At 38.5% G+C, this 23,435-nt stretch overlaps 1 protein-coding gene across 5 annotated transcripts in view; it reads left to right on the forward strand.

The window, feature by feature from the left end:
• Positions 1-23,435, forward strand: part of LOC119843484 (septin-2) — a 92,581-nt gene that overhangs the window by 42,654 nt on the left and 26,492 nt on the right. For all 5 annotated transcript variants that reach the window (XM_038372732.2, XM_043498075.1, XM_038372731.1 and 2 more), the window contains exons 3-10: positions 336-435; positions 2,638-2,724; positions 3,445-3,568; positions 12,174-12,308; positions 12,783-12,900; positions 18,830-18,931; positions 19,719-19,864; positions 22,227-22,310. In XM_038372732.2, the coding sequence (XP_038228660.1) occupies positions 336-435; positions 2,638-2,724; positions 3,445-3,568; positions 12,174-12,308; positions 12,783-12,900; positions 18,830-18,931; positions 19,719-19,864; positions 22,227-22,310 (896 nt within the window). The remainder of the gene's footprint in view (positions 1-335; positions 436-2,637; positions 2,725-3,444; positions 3,569-12,173; positions 12,309-12,782; positions 12,901-18,829; positions 18,932-19,718; positions 19,865-22,226; positions 22,311-23,435) is intronic.

The raw sequence follows: 23,435 nt of genomic DNA on the forward strand, positions 1-23,435 counted from the left end.
AGCCATGCTTGGCCAGCAGGGGGTCCCTGAAGACAGGCAAGCCCATTTACAGTCACAAACAGGGCTACCTGTTGCTTCTTATGATCTTGTGTTAATGGCAGTGTTTTTTTGCGGGCGTACGGTCAGTGTTGTCCAAGAAGAGCCTTTTGCTCAAGTATGTTCCGCAGCACCTGTGGAATCTTTACTTCTCTCAAAGACTTCTTAGGGAAGAGTTGGGAGGGGTTGTTCCAAGGGCTGTCTTGCTACGCTGCCAGGTAACTGGTTGATTCTTTATCTTTCTTTGTGCAGTTTATTTGTATTTTTTTACTTGTATTCAATTTTGTTTTTCTTTCCAGTTTTCTGACTCAGCAGGCTATGTGGGATTTGCTAATCTGCCCAACCAGGTCCACAGGAAGTCTGTAAAGAAGGGCTTTGAATTCACTCTAATGGTGGTTGGTAGGTGTTTTTCTTTAATTGCTTGAGTGTTAAAATATATTGTCTTGCACATCAGGGGCTTGTCTACAGCGACATCTAGTTTGCCGCAAGCTGAGGTGTAAATCTACCTCACAATAAAGCTTGCCACTCACTAGGTGGCCATGTGGACCCTGCTCTGACGCATACTAACAGTTTCTTGGTGTGCTTTGAGTTACTCCTGTTTCAAAGCGGGGTAGATCAAAGCACGTTAAGGAACTGCTAGAACCAGTCAGCAGGGTCCGCACTGACACTTAGCATCTGGCAAGGTAGTGTGGGGATAGATTTACACCCCAACTTGCTGTACACTAACTGTTCATTTAGACAAGCCCTAAGTATGCACCAGTTCTTAATTAACTATTGTATTTGGTGTACTGAAGAACAAAGACTTTAATTAGTGTATGTTGTCAAATTAAATTCTGCCCAGAGCCAAGGGTTCAGGTTTCTTCTACCCCCAACTCATTTTTTGATGTTAGTGGTAGTCACTTAACCGCTCTTTGACCCATTTCCCCATCTGAAAATGGGGATGTGCGTGCACAGTGGTGTCTCGCTGTTGAAATGGGGATTCTATTCCTAGCTCTTCTACTGCTTCCGCCCTGACTCACTGTGTGACGTTAAGGGTAATGTCTCTGATTAAATTTCCCTATATGAAATTGGTGTTGTCTAACTGGAAGGAACTTTTAAGTGCAAAGTAATTTAAAAGTGGCTTGTTGAGTTATATTGGTATTTTCACCTTTTAGTTAAGCAAAAACCCTATAATTGCTTTTATAAAACCCAAATTACTCTCCTTTTGTTAAGAAGCTTTTTGAGATACTAGCCTTAATATTACATATTATTGAGAAATTAGTTGGAGAAAGGAAATCGCATCTTTATCACGAAGTACCATATGTAACGTCTTAAACAGCCTGTGTGCTTACAGCTGTAGCATTGACCAAAGATTATACAATAAATTAGTTTCAGCAGTTGTCTCCTACTTGTGGTTGTTGATCACTGTAGAACTTTTTATGTCTTGTAGTTCTTGATGACACATACAAGATTTGCCCATTTAAAACTAGGTTAGCAACATCAACTGAAGCGTAGACAGGTTATGTTAGTTTTCTTTTTCTTAAATGTTAAATGTTTACTGGCATATAATATACATAACCATTACAGATCACTTTAGCTTCCTGAAACAATTTTATAGAGCAAAGATGAACTTGCAAACTCCACAAGCTAGTTTTAGGGAGTTTCAGGTAAATTAAAGTGATCGTAAACTTTTAGAATTATAAAACTTTCCAAGTGAAGATTAAAAGATTCTCAGTGGCTTTCTTTAGTTCTTGCTATGTAGAATAAATATAGTCTGAATGCAAGGATGCTAAACTTGGTTGCCAGTTGTGCTTAACCTGGGCCTGGTCTACACTAAAAGTTAGGTTGACTTAGCTACATGGCTCAAAGGGTTGAAAAATCCTGTCTCCTTCCCTGAGTGGTGTAGTTAAGCCAACCTAATTCTCAGAATTCTTACATCGACCTGCTACCACCGCTTTGGAAGACAGATTATCTACGCTGATGGGAGAACCACTCCCATCAGCGTAGTATAGTGTCTACATTGAAGTGCTACAGCGGTTTAAAAAATAAAACTCTGATTTGCAACTCTAGCTTAAAAAAATCTCAAAACTTACAAAAACGTGAATTCGAATGTCATGGCTTCTGATTTCATAAGTAAAAGAGAAAAGGTTTGAATACTTTGCCACTGTTTTGATTCAAGACTTGGAAGTGCTGTGGTGTAAAGTGGGTATTTTTATATATGTGATCATTGCAGCTGTGACCTTTTTGCTTGCACTGTTAAATCTAATAGAGTACGTTTAGAATTTTCATGCGTTCGTATATGTAAGCAAGCACCAAAGATTTGTTTTTTCTTTTTTCTTTAGCATTGCTTAGCTGAAAGAAAAGGAGTACTTGTGGCACCTTAGAGACTAACAAATTTATTAGAGCATAAGCTTTCGTGAGCTACAGCTCACTTCATCGGCACGGCTGCTACTCTGAAACCTGTCATTGCTTAGCTGAGTTTCTGATGTTTTTATCTTAAAAGATAGGCTGGACCTTGGCTGAACAAATTATTTTTACTCCACTACATAGGCTTGTGGGGTTACAGGGAGGCTACTAAGGAAGATGAAGGTATTTAATTACTTGAAATGATTTTGTTTGCAGGAGAATCTGGTTTGGGAAAATCCACCTTAATTAACAGTTTATTCCTGACTGATCTTTATCCAGAACGTTACATTCCTGGAGCTGCAGGTAAATTTGACTGTGTTCTTGTTTAAGGCCCTACATCATTCAGTCCAAGCACACACCTCCAACCTTGTTTCCTTTCACATCCTCCCCACCATTATTCCTCCATTCTAACAATGACTTCAGCCATGAAGCCCACTTGGTTTTGCTTCCATGCCATTGATGCATGGAACAGCACTCCCAATCACTGTTGGTTAAGCCACTCTGTTCTCATAATTTAAGGTTTGATGTCTCCCTCCTACAAACTCACTTCTGCTGTTACTCCAACAAGTATAAACAAACCCCCAAACTCCATAAGATGTCTATATGCCTAAACTGACATGTGATCTTACTGTAATCCCCACTTCCTCCAGTTGATTACCACCTTGCAGTGGTCATGTCTAAAATCTAGATGATAAACTCTTTAGGACAAGGAACTCCCTGTCTGTAAAGAACCTAGCACGCTTCTGAAAGTTATAAAAATAAAACATTAAAAAATGATCATCACAGCATCATTACATGTGGCATACCATTGTTTCTCCACTCATTATGTTCTGGGTATTTCAGTTAATCATAGATTGTGCTTACACTTATATTAGTTTATTTTGCATGTTTTTCTGAAGTATTCCCCATTACGTAGCGGTGGAGGTGTAACTGGTTACAATACGCTTTAAATAAATCTGGTACATGGGCATCTGTGGGTTGGACAAGAGAAATACTAATGTTTAAAACATTATTTTATTATAGAGAAAATAGAGAGAACAGTCCAAATCGAAGCTTCTACAGTAGAGATTGAGGAGCGAGGGGTGAAACTCCGTTTAACAGTAGTTGATACACCAGGATATGGCGATGCCATTAACAGCCAGGACTGGTATGTCTGTTTTAACCACCGTGAAGAATCTTTAAATCCATTTCTGCTTATGGTGTTGTATGTATATGTTAATACTAGTGTTTTGTTCTCTCCTTTTTATATGTATCTTGGTGATTCAGTGGATGGGAGTGGTCTTTGGAGAACAGTGTGTATTGTTCCTGTATTTTGTGACATGCAAAGGGGAAGCAACCACTTCATTGTTGTTTTTTTTAATGGCAATGTATTGTTATCTAGGGATCACAGTAGAGATTGTCTTCCTTCTCCGTCCATATTTATTTGGAAAGAAAACACTTATAAAAATAGTCCGTAAAGTTTTCATACTTTGTTCTTTTTCATAGGAATCTTCTTCCAAATAGTTTCTCTGTTTGGCAAATACAGAATCTGAAGTGTGGGAATGAGGGACAGGGGAAAGGTGACAAATGTGGGGGCTTGTACAAGGAGGGTCAAGGGCTCCCTACATTAAAAGAGGTGCTAGAAGGGAGCTGTGGCCATATGGTTGAAACTGATTTAGTTAATCAGCATTTAGCTTAGTTTTGGATTCTTATTTACCCAAATAACTTCAATAGCACTGGATTCATGTATAAATCAAGTTTGAGGAGAATATTTGTCCTTTATTTCCTGCCTCCCCACTGCAAAAACATCCCATAATAGATTAAAAAAAAATCTCTGAATTATGGACCAAATTCTTCCGTGATGTAACTCCAAATGAAGTTGGTTGGAATTACACAGTCAAATTAATCTCTAGGATATAATTGCAGTCATTTTGTAGTGATGTAAGTCTTTCTGTACAGTTTGCTAATTTAGGCTTATGCATAGGGTCCTACAAAATTTACGGTCCAGTTTGTTCAATTTCATGACCATAGGATTTTAAAAATTTCAGCTATTTAAATCTGAAATTTCACTGTGTTGTAATTGTAGGGGTCCTGACCCAAAAAGGAATTGTGGGAGGGGTCACAAGGTTATTGTAGTGGGGGTTGCGGTACTGCTACCCTTAATGTCTGCAGCTGCAGCACAGAAGTAAGGGTGGCAATACCATACTATGCCATCCTTAGTTTTGCGCTGCTGGTGGTGGCAATCCTGCCTTCAGAGCTGGGCAGCTGAAGTAAGGCAATACTTCAACCTCCTAAAATACCCTTGTGACCCCCCCTTCAACTCCCTTTTTGGTCAGGACCCCCAATTTGAAAAATGCTGGTCTCCCCCATGAAATCTGTATAATATAACATAAAAGCACACACAAGACCAGATTTCATGTGGGGAGACCAAATTTCACGTCCGTGACGCATTTTTCATGGCTGTGAATTTGGTAGGGCCCTACTCATGCATTTTGATTAAGAAAGGAAGGATAGCTCCATCCTATTTTTAAAGAAGGAAAACTACCCCTGTGGTAGCTGGGTTTTAAATGAAAATGCAATATACTGGCACTGGTGAGCGGCATGCCAACTGGAGACTCTCGATTATTTATACATCCTATACATTGGAGGCTAAGAACCGCTGGTAAAATTCATTTCTCTCAGCTATTTGTTTTTATTGTAACGAAGCAGCACTAAATAGAGAAAAGAAACATTAAATAAGCAAACGACTCATTTACATATTATGCCACTGGAAATATATAGTCATAAAATCAAGCTTTTGTGCAGGGGATAAACAGTGGATAAACGGCTGATATAACTACAATTAACAACACCACATTTCAAAATCTTGTGGTGGTGTACATTGGACAAAATTTGAGATAATGGTAAATATAGTTGGCAAACGGGTTTATTTTTTCCTGTCTATGGAGTGCTTTGCAAGAAGACCACTCTGAAATGGGAATGATTAGCTTCTTTTATCATGTCTTTTACATGTGCTTGAAATTCACTGGATGAAGGGTCAAAAGTGTGGTGGTAGTGGTAATTGTATCTTCAGCTTCCTTGTCCTCAGTCTATGTTGTTAAACTAATTAAAACAGAAACTTCTGAATAACTGTAAAGTATCTTTTTGGACTGCAGTGCAATCTTGCTCATTGTCAGTAATGTTGATTTGAGCTTCCTTTTGCTGGAATTAAGAGCTGTTAAGCCAGTGTATTGTGTTACAATGAGACCTTCCTGTTGATTGTGTTCTAATGCCCTTTGTTTATTCTATTAAGATGTTTCTTAGAGACCTACATGTTCAGATTCTCCCCCGCCCCTACTTTTCTCAGTGCAGGCTTTCCAAGCAAGCTAGTTCCATGGTGAGTCAGACACATCTGAATAACTTAGTATAAAATTCTGTACTATGTTTCCAATGTAAATTCTCAGAACACAAGCAGTGACTTCAGAGTATATGATAGAAACAATTTTCCTGCAAAATAGCACTTGTGTATCTTTTGGAAGATGTACATAGAGAATTCTCAGGTCTAAATTTTTTTCCCTGTCCCCCATCCCTCCATAGTAAATGTTTAAAGATCTGTCTTGTCCTATCTAGGGACCGAGTGGCTAGGCAACAGTTCTGCAGAAAAGGACCTAGGAGTTACAGTGGACGAGCAGCTGGATATGAGTCAACAGTGTGCCCTTGTTGCCAAGAAGGCTAACGGCATTTTGGGCTGTTTAAGTAGGAGTATTGCCAGCAGATCGAGGGATGTGATCATTCCCCTCTATTCAGCATTGGTGAGGCCTCATCTGGAGTACTGTGTCCAGTTTTGGGCCCCACACGCAAGAAGGATGTGGAAAAATTGGAGAGTGTCCAGTGGAGGGCAACAAAAATGATTAGGGGGCTGGACCACATGATTTATGAGGAGAGGCTGAGGGAACTGGGATTATTTAGTCTGCAGAACAGAAGAATTTAGTTGGGGATTGGTCCTGCTTTGAGTAGGGGGTTGGACTAGATGACCTCCGGAGGTCCCTTCCAACCCTGATATTCTGTGATTCTATGATCTAAGTACAGAAGCTTTATAAATGGTTGTGCGCACACACAGGGAAACAGTATCCTTTGTAGAAATAGCTCACCAACCACTTTGGCCATTAAAACTTGTTTCATTGTGACAGAAGGAATGGTAGTCAGAGCACACAGAATGTCCCTTGGCTTTTTCAGAAAGTCTTCACTAGGGCAGCTAGTATTGAATGGTTGTATGAGATGCAATGAAAGTCAGCAATGTAGCATGAGATTTCTGCCACGTGGCTAATATTAACATTCTAGCAATAATACACTGTATCTTCTTGACTAGGTATCCCACCCAGCTGCCTCTGCTTTCTGCCTTTGGATTCACTGAAGGGACAAATTCAAGTGTTCGTATTTCAAAGAGCAAGACAGGGACATGTTATATGTATTTCCCATCCTAGGAGGAACAATGACAATTAGTGGGAATTGGGAGGAGGTAGTCAGTAGCAGCCTGTGGACAGGAAACGGCAGCCCTAGGAGGTGGGGGAAATGAATAAGAAAATAGATATTCTCCCACTTCTATAAATTTATTGCTGAAATGTGCATGTTAATGTTATTTGCAAAGCATTTTTAAACAGCTGTAAGAGGAGATCGGATCTCAAGTAGGGTGGCATTCTTCTACTCTAATGTAAACCTGTAGTTGGATGTGAATGATCGTTTTGGTTCTGGAGTGTGGTATTGTTGTGGCTGCTGCTGCTACCAGCTGCTTGATTGAGGCATATCTGGATGATAACATGGGTCTTTGTGATGGAAGATCAGGAATGCACAGTAGATCTGCTATGCAGAAGTGCATGGGAGAGGTGGAGGAAACATGTAGCATCCCTCATCATAGAGGACGTATGGGATTTTTGTAAGGAATATGAAGAGGATTTGGTGACACTTTATACAAAGGCTACATTTATAAAGCATTAATGTTTTAATAAATGATTAATTATTACAGATTTAGTCCAATTGGTGCTTATAAACTTGATTTATAACCATGTGTAGCACCTTCTACCGAAGTCCTTTTAACATCTATAATGCATACTATTCATGCTTATGACATCTACTGTCACTTTATAAACTATTGTAGGCGAAGTTGGTAGCACCACCTATACTTAAGGTTGCCGGACACTTCCTATTGTAAATCCTTGTTTTCAGATGCTTATAACTTTGTCAAATTGTAACCTTTCAGGCTGAGATTTTTTCATTCCAGATGTATGACTTAGGTTGAAGGCTTTGGAAAGTTTCAGCAAAAAGGGTTCATCCCTTTCCGAGAGCCGGATTAGGAAAAAATACATTGTTTTGCCCATGTTAAAAAAAAAAAAAACAGCTGTAATAATTATTTTTGTTGTGAATCCATAGTGTCCTCCATTCTTTCGAGCAGGGGCTTGAAATTTGGTAAGGGGGGTTCCCTTTTCTTGTTTCTATGGGAAAAATTGCCCAAATTAGAAGAAGTTACAAGCCTTTGAAAAATCGCAATCTGGGGAGGGAGATGGGTGTTGTAAGACAGAATTGGGGAGAAGACTGGGTCTTGGGCTGGGAGCCAGATATTAAGTGTGTTGGGGAAGAGAAGGGAGATGATGTTGGGTTGAGGAGCTGTAGGAGGAGAAGACAAGACTGGGACTGGATTTGCACAGGTTGGAGAGGACAGGACAGAGGTGGTCAGGCTTGGGGGTTACAGAGAATAAGGGTTTACAACTACTAGAGATCACTTTCCTCCAGAACTTGGGATGGAACCCAAGATTTCTGAATCTGGTATCATCAAATGTCTGTGAAGCCCTCTGGCAAAGCATATATCTCACCTTCATCTAGTTACTAGTCTACATAGAGGATGCCACTCTACTACTGCTACCAGTTATTCCATTAGCTCAAGTGGCAGAGGTCTGTGCTGTGGATCTAAAAACTCCAGCTCTGGTGATGACCCACGTGATCATATGATGGAGTGTATTTTCTTTAGTTTGCTATTTTAGAAACTCGGAAGGTACATACAAAAAACTTTGTTGGAAGAACATTAAGATTGGAAAGTCAAGCTCTCAAAAGTTAGGAAGGGCCAGGATTAACACCTGTGGAACCTTAATCTACTCTGTTGTACAAATTCATTGATAGTCTTTGATCACATTCTGGTTTAATTTATATGAACTTTAATGATATGTGCGCACACAAATGAGGATAAAACAAACTATTGAACAGCTGTGCATTCAGTGAGCACAATCTATCCTGTGCACTCAATGCAGCAGGCCCCCGGTGGGAAAAACCTCTGATAATGCATATGCTCTAGGGAAGTGAATAAAGGTTGTAGACAGTCTTAATTCTGGCACTTCCTAACTTTTGAATGCTTCACTTTGGAACCTTAATACTCTTAACATTGTTTTTTGTGTTTAATTTATAAATATATCCTTAATCTGAAGTGTGATGGAGGATTCTTTATGGCAGTTTCAGAATCCTGACAAGACAAGGGCGCTCTAGTTCCCAAAAATAACTAAATGCAGCCTTTGCAGCTTATTGCACTGCATGCAGTCTCCCTCAGTCCTGGGTTGGACTAGGCAGTCATCAAAGGGACTGCTGACAACAATACAGCGACCAAACTCACTTGTTAGATACAGGTATTCACTATATTTTCTTTGTTTCATCTTTGTCCCAATGTGACAGGTCACTTTTCAGTAGAGCTTACTGGTTTGCTGATAGTTATCAGTTCTGTTGTTCCTGGCTTTTGTGAGGCTGAATTTGTGTGTTTTGGCAGCTCAGGTTTATTTTTCATTTTTCCCGAATGAACTCTTTAATGTAATGATTTCGTTGTTTGCCGTTATGGTACATTGTACAGGATATGCTGTCTTCTAAGTTAAATGATATCATAGTGGTGCAAAGCCAGGTGTTTCCCGGAAATCAGAAGGTGCCATACACTAATGCCACGTTTATAGGAAAAATTACAGCAGTTAGGACTATAAAACTGCACGTAAATGAATTACATTGCCAGAGAAACTTGTAACCAGGGGTGTTTTCCCATTGTTTGTACTGTACTTGGTTTCTGTTCTAATATTCATGTCTCTTCAATCTCATTATCTTCCACCAGCTAAAGGGAGTTTTGTTTAAAAGATCAACAGCAACATAAAATGTATTGCCCTCTTTCAACATGTTGGGATACTACAAATGCTAGGACTTAAAAATGAGTTTTAGCAAGAAAATACTGAAGTTTCACGAAAGTAATTTTTTAAGACGTTCCTCTGCTCTTTTAAGGTCAGGCTTGACAAAGCCCTGGCTGGGATGATTTAGTTGGGGAGCAGCGGGTTGGACTAGATGACCTCCTGAGGTCCCTTCCAACCCTGATAATTCTCATTCTCTCTCTCTCTCTCTCTCTCTCTCTCTCTCATATATATAGCCAGTGAAGTACAAATGAGAGAGACAATAGAAATATGCATGTTAATTCTGTTACTAATATCACTGACCTAAAGAAGGTATCAATTTACAGATGGGTTCTCCATGGATTGTGCAAGAAAGGAGACGCCTACATCTTCCATGTATTTCCAGGTCACTGTAGTTTCAGTTTTGAAGGCTTACTACAGTATATATGAGGCGTCTCTTCTGCTTGCATTTCAATACAAACCTGAAACTCCTATTGTAACCTAAGTTTTACAGTAACATAAATAATAAGATATTCAAGAAATGCCCATCAAATGCCAGGTAAACAGATATGTATGAGAGTTAACTAGTAAATCAAAAAGCTTAAAACTTGCAAATAATTCTATTTCTGTGTGTATAAAAACATGATCGAGCTGGCGGGGGGAGAATGCTCTCAATGAGAAGTCTGTCTTGGTCCTGGTTACTTCCAGTCCCTCATATCATGTTTTAGGTTGTTATAATGATATTTTCAGGCTTAAGGTTAGATGTCACTCTCCAACAATTCAGTAAACTTTTTCTGTGGATGTTAGTTCTATCTAGGGATGTAAATACCATTTTAAAATTTAACAGTTTAAACAATTACAAATATGTCATTTACATGGTTAATCGATTAAGTGGTTGGGGTCGATCCCGCTGGCTGGTGCGGCTGAGGCCGATGGGACTGGGGCTGCTCCAGCTGGGCCTGCGCTGGCTGCTCCTGCCCAGGGTTAATGGTTAAGGTGGGTTAATGGGTACGACTGTTGCTTACCAGTTAACCTTTTACATCCCTAGTTATATCCCTTATGCTTGTTTGTTATATCGAAGACATCTAGACCGAGATAATCTCTTCCGCTTCTGTGAGCAAAAGGGAATAAAAATGTTCAGGTGATAGTTGAGGAGAGCACCATCTTGACGGTGTCATTCTGTCCCTCATTCTCCTAAGTCAGAGTTGAACCTCTGTATGGGGGTAAGGCAGATAGTGAAAGGGGATATGCCTTTGGGCTATTCTTGTGGGATGACCTGAATGAAGTTAGAATCCCTTTGTACCAACACTTGCACAGCTATAACAGATTTGCCAGTGGTAGCAAAATGTCCTTCCAAGAGGTGGAACAGGCTATGAGGGCTGTGTACAAGGGCTATACCTCACCATAGATTCTGTGCCTTCAGTCTGATCAGATGCTCAGGATCCTTAGGGTTGAAAGCAAGAAAACCTCCCTGTTACAGTCTACATTTGCAACAGGCAATGATTGTCTAACCCCCACTCTTTTGCCCTCCCCCAACTCGCTGTCTACCTTCCTTCTCCTTATACTTAACTTCTCCCTCCCTTTGTCTCTCCCTGCTTTCTCACTGTTGTCTTCCTTTCTAACTCCTCGAACCCCACCTCCACTCCCCCTTCAACAACAGAAAAATCACATTTAAAGTTAATCTAAGTGGAGAAAAAGTGAATGGTAAATTTAAAATGTACCCATGACACAAAGTATCTGCTTAATCTTATGTTTGTATCCTCTGGGCTCCCTTGCCTCTCTCCACTCTCTTCATTGTTTGTTGTTGTCACACCAAACTTATTTAAATTGTTAACACTTCGGAGCAAGGAACATGTCTTAATTTTTGTGAGGCATCTAGTACACATTGGGGTGCTCAGAAACAACAAATCGGTAGTGCATGCATTTTTTTTAAAGCCATAATTTTATTTTTCACCCACTGTTTGTGATATCAGTTAACATATCAGACGTAAATTGACATTTCGTTATTTCCTTCCAATGCATATTTTAAATTGCCTTGAGATAAGTATGAATTTGCCAACGTAAGGATGGTGGCAAAAATAGCTTAATAAATCACATGATGTTTGAGCACACGTGTTTCAAATATATTTAGATTGAATTCAAGCAGACTAAAATACCAGAATTTTTATAGGAAACTATAGAAACCTGATTCTAAGGTCAGGGTTGTCAAACTGCTAATCAAGAGGATATCCTGGCTATGCCATTTGTCAGCGGGTTTAAAACAAACAAACAAAAAAACCCACCCTATGTTCCTGTCTTTGTCTTGTCTCACCATTGAGTTTGTCTCTGAACTTGCCGTTAACCTTTTCACCCAACAGAAGTGAATTTAAAGTTGCTCCAGAGATAAGTAGTTATGGGGCAGGCTGTTGTGTATCACACACTGAACAGTTTTTAAAATTCATCGTCAAAAAAGTTCTCCACAAGAGACAGTATTAGGAAACTGAATTCTTCTATTCAGAAGTGTTAATCAGAGCACATATTCCTTCTTTGCTCCTCCCTTCAACGTCACAAATTATTAAAAACCAAAAACATAGAGCCTGTATAAGAAGCGTCTGTTTCTTCCTACCACAGCTTCAAAACAATCATCCATTATATTGACAATCAGTTTGAAAGATACCTTCACGACGAGAGTGGTCTGAACAGGCGCCACATTATAGACAACAGAGTCCACTGCTGTTTTTACTTCATATCACCCTTTGGGCATGGGTAAGAAAATAAATACTTATATTTTAGGGTGTTTTATCCTTAGCATGCGTTTGGTAACTTCCCTGTCTTGGAGACTAACCTTCATGTTAATGGAGTTACTTCCCAAGTTGTCAATTAGCCAACTCAATTAAAACAGGCTTTGGGTTTAATGACCTTCTCCTGCTTTGTCTCTATTCCGGTAGGAATTTAATATGGAGGAGTAAATATTCTCAGAAACACATAACCTGGTAATATGCATATTATTGAGATGGAAACTTTAATTACAATTCAACCCTTACATAAGCAGCTCAATAGATAAGTGCTCCAAGTCATTTAAAGTTACAGGACAGATTGTTTATATAGATACCTTGAATTAGGGGCTACTTATATATTGTTAGTACAAATGCAATAATCCTGATACTTGCCACTTAATATGTATGTTTAATAGTCCCTTAGGTTGAATTTGTTTTTGTTGTATTTTTTTCCTACTTGTAGGCTGAAGCCTTTAGATGTAGAGTTCATGAAAGCTCTTCATGGAAAAGTCAACATTGTCCCTGTGATTGCCAAGGCTGACACCCTGACACTGAAGGAGAGAGAGAGGCTTAAGAGAAGGGTAAATATAACACCCAAGTGTCAGAAAGATGTGGTCCAGCACAGGGCTGGAGCCAGATAAAAAATAAACCCAGGTTGAACACCATTAGCTGAATCACAGAACATATCAGACATAGGACCAGACTGTCACCGAGTGTAAATCGGCTCCACTGAAGTCATTGGCATTACACTAAATTACCCCAGATGAGCATCTGGCCCACAGTGTAGAAATGATCAAGAGGAAGTGTGTGTCCCCCAAAAGGTTATTGCAGCACTTCCCTGTGATTTTTAAGTGTGTTATCAAGATGTGTTCTCTAACCTCATTGCTATTAAAAGAAGCATGTCTCCCTGCATCAGTTTTTAATAGGACACTTATTTGTTTGCATGAATATCAGGATGTACTTAGGGCTGTACTGGAGAAGGAAGTTTTCCAGACAGAGCTGATGTAAATCTTTCAGTGTTCAAAGATTTACCTACCTTATTTAATTACTGTTTGCCAAGACTTTCCAAGAGTTGATTTTCCAGCCAATAGGCTGCTAGGGTAGGTTTTACAGTGTGATAGTTTGAGTAGAAAGCTCCTAAAAAAATCCAGGAGAATTTTTGCTCCTTGTGTAGTTGGGTACACCGGCATTTTGAGCACCTACGTGAATGTTTTCCAGGACTCCTTCAGAATGAGTTCTGGATCTTTATTTCCAGGTTTTTTGGTTTATCTGTTTTTTCTGTAAGATGGGGGACCAAGGGTTTGTCTTGACTAGGAAAAGTGATTAAGTTTAGGTCAGGCTTAACTAGCACATGTTAGCTAAATCCAACCACTATTCCTTGTCACTACAAACCCCAAAACGTTGATGGGGAGAGAGACAGTCCTACAAAGTGGCCTGTCATAGCACTGTACTCTCCATAAATCTAGGTAGCCAGATTTGCTTTTAATTAAAGTAAAAAGGAAACTTATAAACCTTGTGGGGAGAAGTCTTGTCTAAGCCTTTGGGCTTTTAAATACTGTAGTTTTGTAGAAAAAAACAAACCAACCCTCTAAGACATATCTGGTTGTACGACTTACACCCTGCTAAGCCCTGCTTGTGTGCACTAGTGGTGGCTGGTGAGTGAGAAGAGTTTATTATCTGTTTAGTATGTTCCATTGGGAGCTATCTTTTTATGTAAACAATATTAGATCTTTAAACTACATTTGACCTTTCAGCATGTTTACCCTGGCCCATTAGACGAGCTCTGTGGATCCAATTTTCGGGCATCGTCACCTGAGTTAAAGTTTCCAGTTCTGCATTTGGCAGCGGGCTGAGTGCTTAAGGAGTTAAAATTTGGGTGCCCAAATACAGATTTGGGTGTGTAATGTTAAAGTATTCCTTGAAATTACAAAGTAGATTCAATGCTAAAATGATTATTCTGCTCCCATTTATATTTCAACTGAAATTTAAACTGACATAAAAGCAGAGGTTCTGCATGCATGCCCCTTTCTCCAAAAGCAACAACTCTCTTTGTAAACATAGCCGGATGTATGCCGACCAGGTTTCAGTAGTTGCTAGGACTGTCGTTCAGTCAGTGCTGTCAGTATCCTGGATTGAACATCCTCTCTTTATAGCACTCCTTTCCTCTACTGTTTGGTGATCTCCATTTAGTGTCGAGCATCACATAGCATGCATGTGATGTGGCATTCATTATGCAGTAATGGCAGAGAGGGTATAACCAGCAGCAGTTGCAGTGAAATAGACAGCAAGCAAACCTATTTCCTGACCTTACTTAAATTGGATTGCATGGCTTTCAGCATAACCCCTAAGTGACGTTAGATTTAGGTTTAGCAGAAAATATATATTTTATTGCAATACTGGCAAGTCCTAGCACACCTATCCTATAATGAATGGATGTAAATTAATGAAACCTCACTTGATCATATTCCCTTCACATCAATCCAAATTTAATTCAACCTTCCCAGTTTGTAGCATAACATAGTTTTAATAAACAAATCTTATAAAATACCCTTGATATATATTGAAGGGCATTGTTATTACAGCAATGTCTTGTCTTACCATAAAAACATTGCCAGTTATGGTGTGGTTAAAAAGACACACAACTTTTAATTATTTTTGGTCTACTGGCAAAGGTCAGTACAAATGGTTTAACTAAGTAAAATGTGTAATGTGGTTCCAAAGCTTTGAAAGTCTAGCTAGTGTATATTGTTCTAACTAAAAGCATCTCAGTTACAAAATCTCTTATCAGGAATAAGAATCAGAATTTGCCTTTGCTGGAACGGCTTTGATATTGTTTTAGATGTCTCTGCCATTTGGCGATTAATCTAAGGTAGTGTTTTTGTTTTGCTTCTTTGAACCAAGCTAAAAGATCGGTTGTGGTGCTTGTGAAGGAAACCCAGCTTGGAGTAATTCCTGTTTTGTCTTGCTGGAATTCAAAGTTGTGTGTTTTTTTTTTTTTTTTAAGAAACTCTTGAGTGGGAAGAACTGCAAGGCGGTTTCACAAGCTGTGCCATGTAAAGCCACTAAGGAAACCTGCTCAAAAGAATGATTTCATGAGAGGGGAACAAGTATTTTGACTTTTTTAATTTCCCATGGGAATGCTAATCTGTAGGAACACAGAACCCCCTGAGGCCAATAAAACTGAGATTTCAAGACGCAAAATGCTGTTTCATTGTTGAAACCATAAAATACAGTTTGTTTTTATTGCAATTCTTTTTCCTCCCAGGAAAGCACTAGGTTTAACAGCTGTAATATATTCTAGCACCCCTTGTTGTTGGCTTTCCCTCTATTGTTTCAGCTGCATTTTTATCTCTCAAATCTCACTCAGGCTAAATGTGCTTTCTTTTTCCATGCATCTACATAGAAGCAACAAACTGCAATACTGCTTCACCTATACCCGCTGTTCATGTCTCATTGTTAGGGGATACTGTAAACTCCAATAAATTGTTGGGTTGCATTCTGCAAAACAGTATTAACCTCTAGATTGATATGGCTCCAAGCTAGTATCCCTTGCTGTTATATATTGTCTTTAGTTGAAATGGGGTTAACAGTTCCCCTATCAAAATGTTTTTCCTCTTAACTAGTTGCTCTTTTGTTGTGGACTTGAGCTAGTTTTGATACTTAAAATCCTCCTTTCTAATAAAAAATAAATAAAATAATTGAAAGCTGTACTTCAATTTTTCTAAACTAACATTACTTCCAAATTTTAAACCCAAGACATAACCCTTTAGATATTCAGATTCTGTTATTAAAATGTGGCGCATAGCTTATTTGGCATATTTTTTTCTTCTAAAAGTTTAGAAGGTTGCAGGTATGGGGACCTCCATGTAGGTACTGCAGAGCTGCTGTGAGTTCAGGTTCATTATATTTTACATTGAAAATGATGGTTTACACTCTGCACAGGAAGAAAAGATCCTAGGAATAATGGTGGTAGATACATAAGGGTCACTCTTGTACGTGTTCCCTCAGCCCCCACCCTGGATTAACAAAAGGCTTAAAAGTCATTTAAACTTGGGTTATACAAACTGTAGAATGAGTTTCTCCTATAACAGATTTATTGGGTACCATTATAACAGAAACTCAAAGGAACAAATGATATTGATGCAGGCTCCATAGCAAGATCTCTTGTGGACTCAGTAGCTGCATCTATGCTAGCTAATTTAGTACCTATTTCAACACTGGTGCAGTTACATCAGTGCTAATTAAAGTGTAAGCACTTATGTGGACAGGACTTCAGTGCCTTTACCACTGTGTTGTGAAAACTTGCTTTCTTGACGTGGAGGCCTTAGCCTGGTCTACGCTACGGCTTTAACCATTGGAGTTGCACTGCTATTTTAAACAGACACTAACTTGCTAGTGTAGCTGTAGCCACTGGAATACCAGTTGGGTGGTTTCTACAGTCACAGTTCCTGGGTTGTCTGGAGCATCCAAGGTAACTTTGAAGATGGGATGCTGACTTTCCACCGAAGAGGTAAATGTTCTTTTCAGTGATGCTAAGAACACTTCCTTTTCTCTGAACTGAATCTCCTCAATGTTATAGAAGGAGGAAATTCTCATTTCAGGCTTTTTTTTTTTTATAAATAGTTTATAGGATCACAGTGGAAGTGTTCTCCTCTGTTTTGAAGGGAAAATTAAATAGTATTACCTTTTGATACTTCCAGAGATCTAGAGTTAAGCTAGCTGTTTACCCCTGCAGGGATTTCATTAGGAAAAGTATGTATACAGAAGTACAGATTAGTGTTTGTTAATCCCAGACATTAGTTACAATAAAGAGAATTGTGTGAGGATATCTTTCACTGTTAAAATGGAGAAAGAAAGTAATTCAAAATCCTCTAAGTGGGACATGGACTTAATTACAGTTACAGATTAGGTGATATAAAACTTAATTTAGCATTTGTTCCATTTTTGAATATATAGCATATAAAATATATAATGGATGCACACATTATGATATGTGCTTGCTATTTTTTGAAGCTGTAAGTAATGAATATCTTCTCAAAATCCACTTCTGGTCCTTGCTTTTTACCATTGACTGTTACTTATGTGTTGTCTGCTCCAGCTTCCCAGACAGAGGCAGGGCAATATGTATACATCCACTGTGTTAATGATTTGCTTGTTCTATAGGTAATATTATTTTTAACTTCTTGCTGTCTCTTCAATACCCCTGTTCGTTCTTGGTCTTTAAGACCCATTTTTATCTTTGATTGTAAACACTCTGGGGCAGGTGCCATGCCTCTCTTAATCTCTATAAAGATGCTTGCAAGAATATAGTGCTATTTTTTGTTAATAAGGTTAATATCCATAGCAAGTGATGAGTTCCAACTTTAGTATGTTAATAAACTGAATTCTTTGAAGTCAAGTTCAAATCCATTGATTAAGCGCCTGGTAATAGCAGGATGGTTTTTTTTTTTTTTTAATTAAAACTTCAAATTCAGTGAACTCTCACCATATAAACTACTGAATTTAGAAGCTGTTTGAATCAGCTTGTTTACATTTAAGCTTAATTATTTTATTTGGGTGCCAGCATGATATAAACATACAGTAAAATGAGCTTGAGAATATCTCACCATGCACTTTGATGTCCCAAATCTAGATCTCCTTGAGTAATGGGGACATAGGTGGCAGAGCTGTCATTCATATTTAACCATTTGTAGCCCTTGGCTTTTTAAAATTGTAAATAATTCAGTGAAAGTTAATTTTAGAAACTTTCAGTTTATTTCTGACACTCTGCATCAGTGTGTGTTTCCTACCCTGCTCAAAAAGCGAACCTACATTAATTAACAAAGCCCTTCAGTGCTTTCAGGTATGGAGACATAATTTTGTCAGGCTAAAATGAAATTTGTGTGAGAAAGTCCTACAAAGGATTTCCTCCAACCTTCTCAAGATTGTGTAATTATTTCCCAATTGTTAGTTTCCTATACCTGAAACTACTGCTCTCTAAATGGACACTTACCTATTTTTGTGCCGTCCTTCTTAAGCTATTCGTGGACTGAAAGTCCAGGTAGCCTCCATTTAGTGACGGAAGATAAAAGGTGAAAATACAGTTTTAAGGTAGAGACTAGATGGGTGAGGATATTACCTCACCTCCCTTGTCTCTCTTAATATCCTGGGACCACGACTACAACAACATTGTATCACAATGGAAGTTTTAAGGTAGAAGCAGATTCCCAATGAAGCTAAAACAGTTTCAGGTAATCGCCAGGTGGGTAAGTATACAAAACCAAAGACCAAATGTAAATTGTTTTAATGACTGACTTTGTTGCTTGGTCAAGCTATTTAAGAGTAGAAAACATACTCTGAATTTCCTATTCTGGAGATAAGAGAATTTGGATGGCAGACCTGTACATCAAAGATATCTACTTAAAACCTATAGTGGATCTCTAGCCAGATAGAAACTTGATTGTTATCTTTCTCTTTCCAATTTGTGCACCTCCCGTGCGCACCCTTCCCCCCCCCCCGCAAATTCTTCAGGTTCTGGATGAGATTGCTGAGCATGGCATTAGGATTTACCAGTTGCCTGATGCAGACTCTGATGAAGATGAGGAGTTCAAAGAACAGACCAGGGTTTTGAAGGTGAGTTCTTCACTTGATATTTGAAAAGACTGATCATTTTATTTTAACTATTTTTTATAAAGCTACAGGATTCTTACAGATATTATATTCAGTTATAATGTATTTGTTGAAAATTTGTGACTTTTTAAAATGTAGGCAGATGTCCACTAGATGCTAGAATGAGATGCCAGTCCTCTCTGACTTAATCCAGAATTTGAAATAAGATCAGAGGAGAGAGAGGCAAAGGTATCTGACTGACTGTCATACTTCACTTCTTGCCTCTCACAAAACTAAATCAGTAATGAAGATCTTAATTTATTTCACTCATGTCTGTGTTACAGGTATCATTGCATAAACACTTTACAATGTGCCTTAAACTGTGAATGTCTCTAGCTATCTGTTATCCATCATCCTAACTCTCTATTCTGTTTTTCAACTTTAACTGGCAAATTTCCTTGGGCTATTTATGTCAGATGATAGGCCATGTGTGACCTGTGCTTCAACAAAAGCAAAAAGCTCCTAAAACAATAAAGAGTTCTAACTGAAAACAAAAAAACCAATAACCTGTAAATAATTTTCCTTTACACAGGACAAAACATATCATAACATAATAACAAGATTACAGTTATTATTACTGAGGAGTTATGTACAGCATAAGGTATAGGAATAGGCAATGTTCTGTTCTCTGATGCTAATGGGTTTAGTTGCATTGGTTTGGTAACATTTTTTTCCTTTTCCCTTCAATACTGAAATGTATTTCTGTGCTTCTCGAGAACTTACGTTGCTTTTGCTCGGTTGTCTCATCTAGGCTAGCATTCCCTTTGCTGTTATTGGGTCCAACCAACTTATTGAGGTGAAAGGAAAAAAAATCCGAGGTCGCCTTTACCCTTGGGGAGTGGTTGAGGTTGAGAATCCAGAGCACAATGACTTCCTTAAATTGCGCACAATGCTGGTGTAAGTAAAGGCATGTGTTTAATCTTTGGCATTACGTATCTGTTGAATCAGGAGGTGTCCTGATGGATTTTTTTTCATTTATGTACATAGACTTCATTTCATTCTAGCCATATTACTTTTGCTTTCTCTATTTTTGGATTCATTTGCCCATAGCAAGGAAAAATGATGTACAAAATGCAGCCTGTACATTTAACTATGTGATGATTACAAGTAAGTATATGTGATGACTTCTTTGCTGCTTACTTCCCTGTGATGGGTTTTAAAAAAATGCTGTTTGTATTAACTTTAAGAGTTGATTGGTTATCTGTAGCATCCTTTCTTGGGCCTAATTAAGCTACTAGTAAAATTTAGAGCATAAAGAAAATTTTCCACAGGTCAAGATGGCTTATAGTATACCATGGAGTTTAAGTCTACTTAGACTGATGTTTCACTTTTTTGCTTCTTTCATGTGGTGTAATTTAAGGATGTTTTAAGATGTTCAATGGCATCTTTACAATACCTAAAGATTCCTGTAGCAGACATAGACATTGTCCTGCACATGGTTCCTTGGGTGTGCAAGTGTCCACCTGTGCAGAAGAGCTAGTGGGATTGAGGCTTAAGGGCCTCCAGGCTTTATCTCAATACAAATTACAAATACTAATCATAGCCCATGACAGTGTGTTTGGATTTATCATTGTTAATATTGTATTTTATAAAGGAATTGTTGCATCTGTTTAATTCAGAAAGCATAATAGTAGTATAACCACCCCCTCACTTCACTCCATGAATTATATGTCACCAAATGCTTTTTCACAAAGACTTTTGGCATAAGAGATTCTCTTATTTGATCATATTGTAATCATCTTAGATGGGCACTTATGGGGCTAAGGTCAATCCAGATTCATATTGGACATAACTAGCACTCTCTGCTCAGTGGAGGTCCAGTAATGGAATAGCGCAGGGCTATTGAAGGTATGGATTAAGTTGCTTTGGCATAGCTGCACGTAAGGGGGAGCTTGCACATCACCTGCACTAGACATGTCTGAAGCCAGTGTTATTCTTCCCTTGCTTTCAGTTCTAAATTTGGTCAGAAAGCTTTTAAGTGTTTGTTGTCTTCAGTGAGAGAGTGGTCTACAGTTTGACTCGCATTAGGCTGACAGCTATGCTGTTACACCTTTGTGATGAATGATGGCAGTGTGCTTTAAAATTAACCTGTTACCACTTCTGTCTTGTTTGGTAGCACTTACTTAGGCGTGTACTCATGGAGAATCATTCTCTCCTTTCTTCCAGTTCACCGATCTTTACTGCTGTGCTTAGTTTACTTCCACACCCTCAAAAACTCCACCCTTGTTTGCTGTGATTCACATTGTATAGTGTTCACTTGTACCGCTCTGTCTTTTTATATCCCTCATGCGCTGATGGGTCAGAGTGTAACTTGTAAGTTTGAGGGTTTCTTTTAAGTAGAATGTTGCAGCAGGAAGACTAAATTTTTCTCATTGATTTGTATATTTAAATACGCTAAGATAGAGATCAGGATAGATTAAGTCTTAAGCCCTGACGATCTAGAAAGTGCCACTTAAATACAATAAACCTGATTTATGACTATATCTTGTATGTATAATTTAGCTATGTAACTTTTTTAAATGAAAGTTTATTATGGTAACTTTCTGGTTTCAGAGTAGCAGCCGTGTTAGTCTGTATTCGCAAAAAGAAAAGGAGTACTTGTGGCACCTTAGAGACTAACAAATTTATTAGAGCATAAGCTTTCGTGAAATGCATCTGATGAAGTGAGCTGTAGCTCACGAAAGCTTATGCTCTAATAAATTTGTTAGTCTCTAAGGTGCCACAAGTACTGCTTTTCTTTATGGTAACTTTCTGTTACTGGAAATTCAGTTTCAGTGCAGAGTCCTGGTATAGTAAGTAGAGCCTCTGCTAGTCAGAGATCGCCCTCTGGTGGTCAGCTTTGATGAATGTTCTTTTGAGAGTTGAAAATTCTTGGATATTGCTAAGGAGCTCTACCTAATCTGAAGTTATAAACTGTATTTTAGGACATAATTTCTAAAAATATCTCTTGAATGCTAAACATAATGCAAAGGCAAGGGTTACTACAATTTGGAGATTACTGCAAACAACTCCTCTGAAGTTGTGGACAATGATGGACAGCAGAATTTTTCTTGTTTTTGAAGGTAATTTTCAGGAAGAGAGAAACTTAAGCCCCATTTAAAAAACAAAACAAAACAAAACATGGTGTGGGTATTAATGTTCCAGTTAAGGATTTAGTCCCAAATAAATATAGTGATTTTTGTAATAGAAACCATGAATTGAAGAGGGTGATTAACGCTTTGGCAAAAAATGTAAAATATTATTCCTTTACCTGTTCCAGAACACACATGCAGGACCTGCAGGAAGTGACTCAAGATTTGCACTATGAGAACTTCCGATCGGAGAGATTAAAACGCACCGGCAAGTGAGTATGAGCGCCTTTGGGCTTTGCTTCTGTTGATTCTGTCATTTTTCACTTGTGCTATTGGACAGATTCTCTTTCCCTGCCATTCTCTCTCTTTAGCTCACCGTTCTTCTCTGAGATGCAGCACTGAAATGCACCATTAGAGAATTTCTGGAAATAACTTTAACAGGGATCATTTAATAAAGAATGACAGCTAGGTAAATACCACAACTACGAATTACTGGCTTGGTTGGTCCCGTTTGCATACCCTTTCTCCTTCCTCCTCCCCTCATTTTTAACCTAAAAATGCATATAGAAGCAGTGAATAGTAAATATGATGGGGGTTCCCCCTTTAATAGTCCCTATAAAGGACTGGGGTATTAAACGGAGACCCAACCTGTGAAGCTCAGGATGGATGGTGTTTCGCTTTTTAAGTGTAAGACTGACACATTGGCCAAGGGTTTGTGGAATATATTTTCTTTAAGCTTTCTATTTTACTTTGCCTTGTTCAGTAGTAATGGATATACAGCTAGACAGACATGCTTAGCTTGAATAGACTTTCTTTCCATGTTTCCTTATTTCAGTTTAGCATGTTTCATTACCATTCTATAATTAAACCCATTTGCTATCACTTTTTGTCATAAATTTTGTACCCTTCACAAGCTTTGTTTCTTTCTAGTATGAGGAACATATCTGTTGGTGTTGCATCTTCCTGATGACAGACAATCTATTCCTCTCCACAGCTTTACTTTGAAATGCTTATTAATTACCAAACATTTATTTTCAAAAAGAAAGAAAATTGACATCATTGTATCATGCCATAGCTTTGTTTTATTACTGCAGTGATACCATGGAAGGATGGCAAAGAAAATGTCTCAATTGCAATAAATGAAAGAACAAGGGATGAGAGTGCAGGAAACACCTTGTATGAAATAGTAGGAGAAAGAGAAGATGGGAGTGAGAAATCTAGTTGGGAAGAAATTTGAAGGAGCTAGACAATATGAAGTGTTGCTTAGTATAGCTTCTTAAAGCAACAAGTCTTTCTCATCCACTCCCTTGTAAGAAAGCATGCAATCAATCTTGTTCTCTCTGTATGGCCCAAACTTGAGCCTTGAATCTATTCTCAGGGACTGTGTGTACTTTTTC

Source organism: Dermochelys coriacea, chromosome 15 (assembly GCF_009764565.3).
Source record: "Dermochelys coriacea isolate rDerCor1 chromosome 15, rDerCor1.pri.v4, whole genome shotgun sequence".
In the NCBI taxonomy this organism is placed as follows: Eukaryota; Metazoa; Chordata; order Testudines; family Dermochelyidae; genus Dermochelys; species Dermochelys coriacea.